The sequence below is a fragment of the Trachymyrmex cornetzi genome, unplaced genomic scaffold, assembly GCF_001594075.2.
Source record: "Trachymyrmex cornetzi isolate Tcor2-1 unplaced genomic scaffold, Tcor1.1 scaffold246, whole genome shotgun sequence".
Taxonomy (NCBI): domain Eukaryota; kingdom Metazoa; phylum Arthropoda; class Insecta; order Hymenoptera; family Formicidae; genus Trachymyrmex; species Trachymyrmex cornetzi.
Window position 1 is genome coordinate 73679 of NW_017297123.1, and position 6237 is coordinate 79915.

General features: G+C 33.8%; 1 protein-coding gene across 1 annotated transcript; it reads left to right on the top strand.

Annotated features, from left to right (window-relative positions):
• Window positions 1–729: 729 nt before the first annotated feature.
• On the top strand, window positions 730–4987 carry LOC108761269 (THAP domain-containing protein 1). The gene is made up of 5 exons (XM_018507697.1): window positions 730–800; window positions 1088–1277; window positions 1354–1506; window positions 1576–1735; window positions 4897–4987. Exons 1-5 carry the CDS (start codon window positions 730–732, stop codon window positions 4974–4976), a joined length of 654 nt encoding a protein of 217 aa, XP_018363199.1. The 3' UTR covers window positions 4977–4987.
• Window positions 4988–6237: the final 1250 nt, after the last annotated feature.

Genomic DNA, 6237 nt, shown 5'->3' on the forward strand with positions numbered 1-6237 from the left:
ATTTTAAAATTTCAATTAATTATAATAATAATTAATTGAAATTTTAAAATGAAATTTAATTATTTAATAATAACGCCGCGGGCACGTCACATCGTATATGTGACAATGTGCCATCGCTGATTATCACAGCCGTCATGTGTGGTTGGTCACATTCACTGAACTATACTACTGGAAAGCGCTCTGCCCTCTGAAACGGCGTAAGAAACAGAGAGAGCTAATGTGAGCCCTTCATCGCGCATGCGCATTCGACCGACGTACATTCAGAATCAAAAGTATTGTTGATCCAAAGCGTCAGAAGTGAATCGGTTAGTTCAATGGTAGACCACTCGAGCGGGTCGGACGTGTTCCCTCTCGTCTCGGGTGTTGCGTCACCTCGACTATATTTTTGAAAAGCGTTGCCGGCTTGGACTGTGCCTTAGTATTTCAATTCCGATAGTCCCTTCATCCGTCTTGGCGCGCAGCCGTGCGGCGTGGAAGCGTCGTAGCCGCAGGCGTCCAGTGTTTGAAGGGGCGCCTCACCATTTTTTATTGCATCATCCATCACTCGCCCGGTTCGAGGTGGCCGGTGCTTAGCGTTCCCAATTACGTTTAGTTCAATTACGAAGACCTCAATGGCCCAGTACCAGCCTGTCTAGGTTGCGGGGCCAATAATAGAAGAAGAAGAAGAAGGTTAGTTCAATGGTTTGGTTAATGAAATGTAATTGCATTTTTTACGAAATAAATAGAAAAATGGTCCACAAATGTTGTGTTAAAGCATGTAAATCTATTCACAGTGCGTATGAAGATATCTCTTTCTTTAGGTAATTATTAATATGAATAACATAAATATGCATAAATATAACCTGAAAACATTAACAATACAAGATGCCTATTTTCGATTTTGAAAACATGTTAACAATTAATTGTAGAACGTGAAAGAATAACAGTGATATGTTCATGTTGTAACAAATCATTTTCGTTTCGTCGCGGCGTCGTATATGTATATCTCTTGCATGTTACTGGAGTTATCCCTTGAGTTAGACTAGCCCACTTTTATTGAAATAAATATTTCTACATATGCAATATTTTTGTTTCTCCTTTGTTTAAGATTTCCGTTAAAAAATAAGGAATTACTGGCTCAATGGATGGACGTCATGCCTGCTAATCAACAAATTTCAAAATGTTCCAAAATTTGTAGCAAACACTTCAATCGATCATCATATCAAGAAATGTCTGGTAGACGTTATTTGAAGAACAATGCCATTCCTTCAATTTTCAAGTATGATATTCAGAAAAATGTAAGTTCAAATATGACGTATGATATGTATTTTTTTGTGTGAAAATTTTGATTTGGTTTAAAAATATTTATTATAGATTGCTCATCACTTGAATCAAATCCTAACATGTACTACAACTTTGGCATTGGAAGAAATTTCAATTGAAACACCTATATCATCAGTTCGTAATACGCTGAAACGTCCACATTCGCCATCTCGTTCTCCATCACCCAGTGCAGAAATAAAAAAAGTAAGTTTTTCAAATATTGTTTTGTTTATTTTCATTATTCAGAATAACGCAACTTTGTTTTATTTGTAGAGAAAGGAAGTTGCTACTCAAATTTCTCCTCGGCGTTTACGTCCAACAATGAAAGAAGAAAGTCAGGCACAAGAAATTAAAAGGCTTAAAACTAAACTTCGATATAAGCAAGCAAGATTATCGACTGTGACCATATTATTAAAGCAACTGCAGAAAAAAGGTAATAGCTCTCATGTGTTGGAAGAGGTTTTATTGAAAAAATTTTCTGGATTAAATTTGACACTTTTCAAAAATACCATTGATAATTGTAAAGTTGGAAAAACGCGACGATGTTACTCCGAAAAAATTAAAGAATTCGCTTCCACGTTATACTTTTATTCTCCAAAAGCGTACAAATTTATACGATCGCAATATATATATTTACCTCATGAAGCAGTTTTGAGAACATGGGTAGGACAGTCCTCGTGCGAACCTAGATTTTTAACAGTTTTTGATTTTTTGAAAGAAGAAACTAAAAAATCGGAGTTTGTTAGAGATGTAGGTTTAATATTTGATGCGATGGCTATACGAACACAAGAGATTGTAGATAATAAGGAAAACACTTTGAGAGGTAGAGTCGACTATGGTAATGCAACGACAGAGTTGAAATTGGAAATTAATTCTAACGATTTTGCCAAAGAAGTTTTAGCTTTCCAGATTGTTTCTAAACATGCATTCAAAATGCCAATTGCACATTTTTTCATTAACGGTATCACTGCCACGAATCAAAGTAAATTAATTGATCTCGCCATAAAAAAACTTTATGATGTCGGTGTCACTGTACACACTTTAAACTGGCGATGGAACTCAGGTAAATTTCTCTACTTACGAACTGTTGGGTTGTAATTTTAAACTCGATGAAATGAAGACTTCGTTCAAGCATCCTAATCTGCAGACCGATATTCACGTAATAATGGATCCTTGTCATATGCTTAAATTCTGTCGTAATACTTTTAATGATAAATTCATACAATCACCCAAGGGAACGATATCATTTCACTATATTGAAAAATTACACGAACTACAAGAAACCGAAGGATTTAAATTTGCAAATAAGCTTTCAAGTAAACATATACAATTCAAAAATAAAAAAATGAATATTTCCATTGCGGCCCAAACAATCAGTAGAAGCGTTGCAGATGCAATTAATTACTTAAGGGATCATTGCAAACTTAAAGAATTTTATGGCAGTGAAGCAACAACTGAATTTCTTTGCATGTTTGACAGAATTTTTGATTTAATGAATAGTAGAAATATTTTTGGGAAGGATTACAAAACACCATTAAAATGGTCAAATTTAGAATACTGGAATAAGATTTTTGTCGAAACAGAGCAGTATATCCGAACATTAACATTAGAGGACATGCCTTTGTTGCGACATCAACGAAAAACGTTTGCACTGGGTTTTTTAATTGATATCTGCAGTTTCAGAAATTTCGCTATATATTTACTTTGTCCTGACAGAGATAAGTGCTTTACATATTTTCTGACCTATAAATGTTCTCAAGATCATATCGAACTTTATTTCTCTTGTCTTGGATTGCGGGGGGGGGGGGGGGGGGAATTGTGGTCGGTACGTCGACTCCTTCATCGTAATTCTGTTGAACCGAGCATAAATTCCAACTGCTTGTCAGAAGGATTTGAATTGTCGCCTGCTTTTGAATTTCGGAAGAGCACACGAGCCATTCAAGATGTACATTGCACTGATCGCGACAATCGTGAGTTGAAAGATTTAATGATGAGATTAGACCATGTGGAATTATCATATTACCAACGAAATATCTTGTATTATATTGCTGGCAATATAGCGAACAAATTCGTGAAAAAATTTCAATGTTCTTACTGCCATGAAATTGTCGTTGCATCATCCCATTCAAAAGATCATAATTATTACAATTCTGACTCTGGATTTTTAGATTTTGTGAATAGAGGAAGGCTAAAAATCCCATCAAAATGCATTTTTGAATTAGTCATATTTTGCGAAAAAGCTTTTAAAGCAGAGATAACTGTTGGTTTCAATGGAAACATTAATTTCAAAGACAAAATCACTGCTGCTGCTATAAAGCAATTTATGCCTTCATTGAAAATATTATTTAAGCCAGATCACCCCATTGTCGAAACGAGTAATCTATGTGAAGAAATACATGAAATTAAAATCATCAAATATGTTATTGCACTGTATACAAAAATAAGATTATACGCTTATGCGAAAACTAATACACTAAAATATCTAGACTCGAAAGCAACCCTGCGACAGAAACTTAACAAGACAATTTTTTTTCTTCACGTTTAAGCTAACACATAGAAAAACGTAAGCAATAAGGAAGTCAACATGTTTCATTCGTCGCAGCTTATGTTAAGATCTCAATTATGATTAGTTGGTTCGCTTAATACTAAAGTTTTACCGCTTATGTTTTTCTATGTGTTCCCAGTTTTAATATTTTATTTTCCATGTTAATTATTTTAAATTTGTTTTATTATTATCACATTTAAGATTTTATTAGTATTTAAAAAAGTACGTTTGTTTGGACCTTCGCGCAATAAAAGAATAACAAATAAGAAATAAGCATGCAATCAGTATTGGTTCTTTTAATTAGTTTTTTTATTTTTTTTCTTTCATTTTATTTCTTATCTTTCTTAATTTTTCTTCATTGTGTGGAGGTCTTTGCTTTTCACTATCATATTAAAAATGACATTCTTATTTTTAATTTTAGGGTCTGTTTTCTGTTCCCGAACTGGCTGCACTAGTTCAGAGTTTATTTTTGTTCCTCCAATGTGTGTGTGTGAAGGAGCCAGTAAGCAATGTAATGCAGTCAGTTCAGAACAGAAAACAAATCCTTAATAAATTTTCCCACACGAAAACAGTATGTGAACCACGTACATAGATTTCGCGTTCCGCTCCCATGGGGATGTTTGTTTGATTCGCACCAAGATGTTTAACGCTCTTATTTTTATGCTGATTGTTACTAAAGTGCAATTTTATGCATGTTATAACATTTATAATTCTATTTTCATTTCAAGATGTTTAACGCTACATTCTTATTTTTATGCTGATTGTTACTAAAGTGCAATTTTATGCATGTTATAACATTTATATTCTTCTATTTTCATTTCTGCTTGTATCTTTTTATATAATTGCTTTTATACAAATATATATGTATATTAAAATGTTATTGTATTACTTTTTTCCTTTAACTTTTTCTATGAATGACTTTACTTTTTGTGTTATATTCTTCACTGGTATGTAACCAAAATGGTTTTATACTTATTGCTATGAAATTTTGAAAATAATTGCATACTTATTTTGAAAATGTTTACAACTAATTTATTTTTTATTTACAGATCACAAACACAGAGTACAACCTCAGCATGTTCAAGTACATCATCAGATTTATGCAAATATAATTTTTCACGAAAAATAATTGTAATTTGAATAAACTGCTAATTACAAAAATATGTTTTTTTCATGATTAATAACAAAATAAAAAAATATACGCTCATATCTAGACATATAAATGTTATATAATTTTTAATTTTCAGTTTTATAACGAGGAAAAAATTATCTGCAAATTTTTTCAACTGCAGTTCTTTTAAAATAATTATGTATACTACACTATTAATTAGTGATAAACATAGAAACAACAATAAACATATTTATTTTATCCTCTATAAAGTATCAAACAACGCTCTGCGCAGCTTAGCGCCGAGACACTACCAGTGTCTCCAGATTTGGAACTGCACATGCGCAGACGCATGGAAAGCACTCTTGATTCAGACTGTACCGACAAGGACAAAGGGGTTCACATTTACTCTATCTGTCGGTTCAGGCGAATGGCCTCAGAGCGCTTTCCAGTAGTATAGTTCAGTGGTCATATTCGAATGTGCAATGCTGCCATCGCTAGGTTAAGTCAAAAGCCCTCTAGTGTCGAAAAACCGAGGACATTTTCTCCTGGTCGACGACGACAATAACGACGATAATAATAAGGACGACGTATCTGAAAATGGACTGAAAAAGTAGCAGTTCGGAACTTTGCGTCGCGATATCTCCGCTCGTAGCGCACGTAGAAAAAAAATAAAAGCACTTTTATCGCACAATCCGTGTGGTGGCTATCGATTGAGCATACATAGAACGCGATCGGTTCAGCCGTTATTGAGATCCTATAATCTCGATCTGCCGCAACTCGTCGGTTCGCGTAAAGGAGGCACGGCAGTGTCGCTTCGCGCAGCTTAGCGCCGAGACACTACCAGTGTCTCCAGATATAATATTTTGCAATGTTCATAATAATTATGAAGATAGTAAATTACAAAATTGTTGAAAGTGCATACACAAGTTTTGAAATGTATGATAATAAATATACCATTGTTTCAAGGGATATGCAGTATAAGTCAGTGTTGTTAGACGGACCGGATTTCTGACGCATGCGCGTCCAATGTAGCTTTAGTAACGTACATTTAATAGTGCGCAGTTTGATAAAAAGTTTTTTTTTAATATTCTGTAATAGCAAATCATAGGAAATATTCTGTTAAATTAAATAAATTTTTATTTGCATTAATCAATGTTCATTCTTTCTAGGTAAATAAGGTTTGCGATAATAAACTTTTAACTTACTAATAGCGTATTTCACTGGTTGCACTGGTGCGCACTCAGTGCACATTAAGGCTGTTGTACACTATTCTAATCTT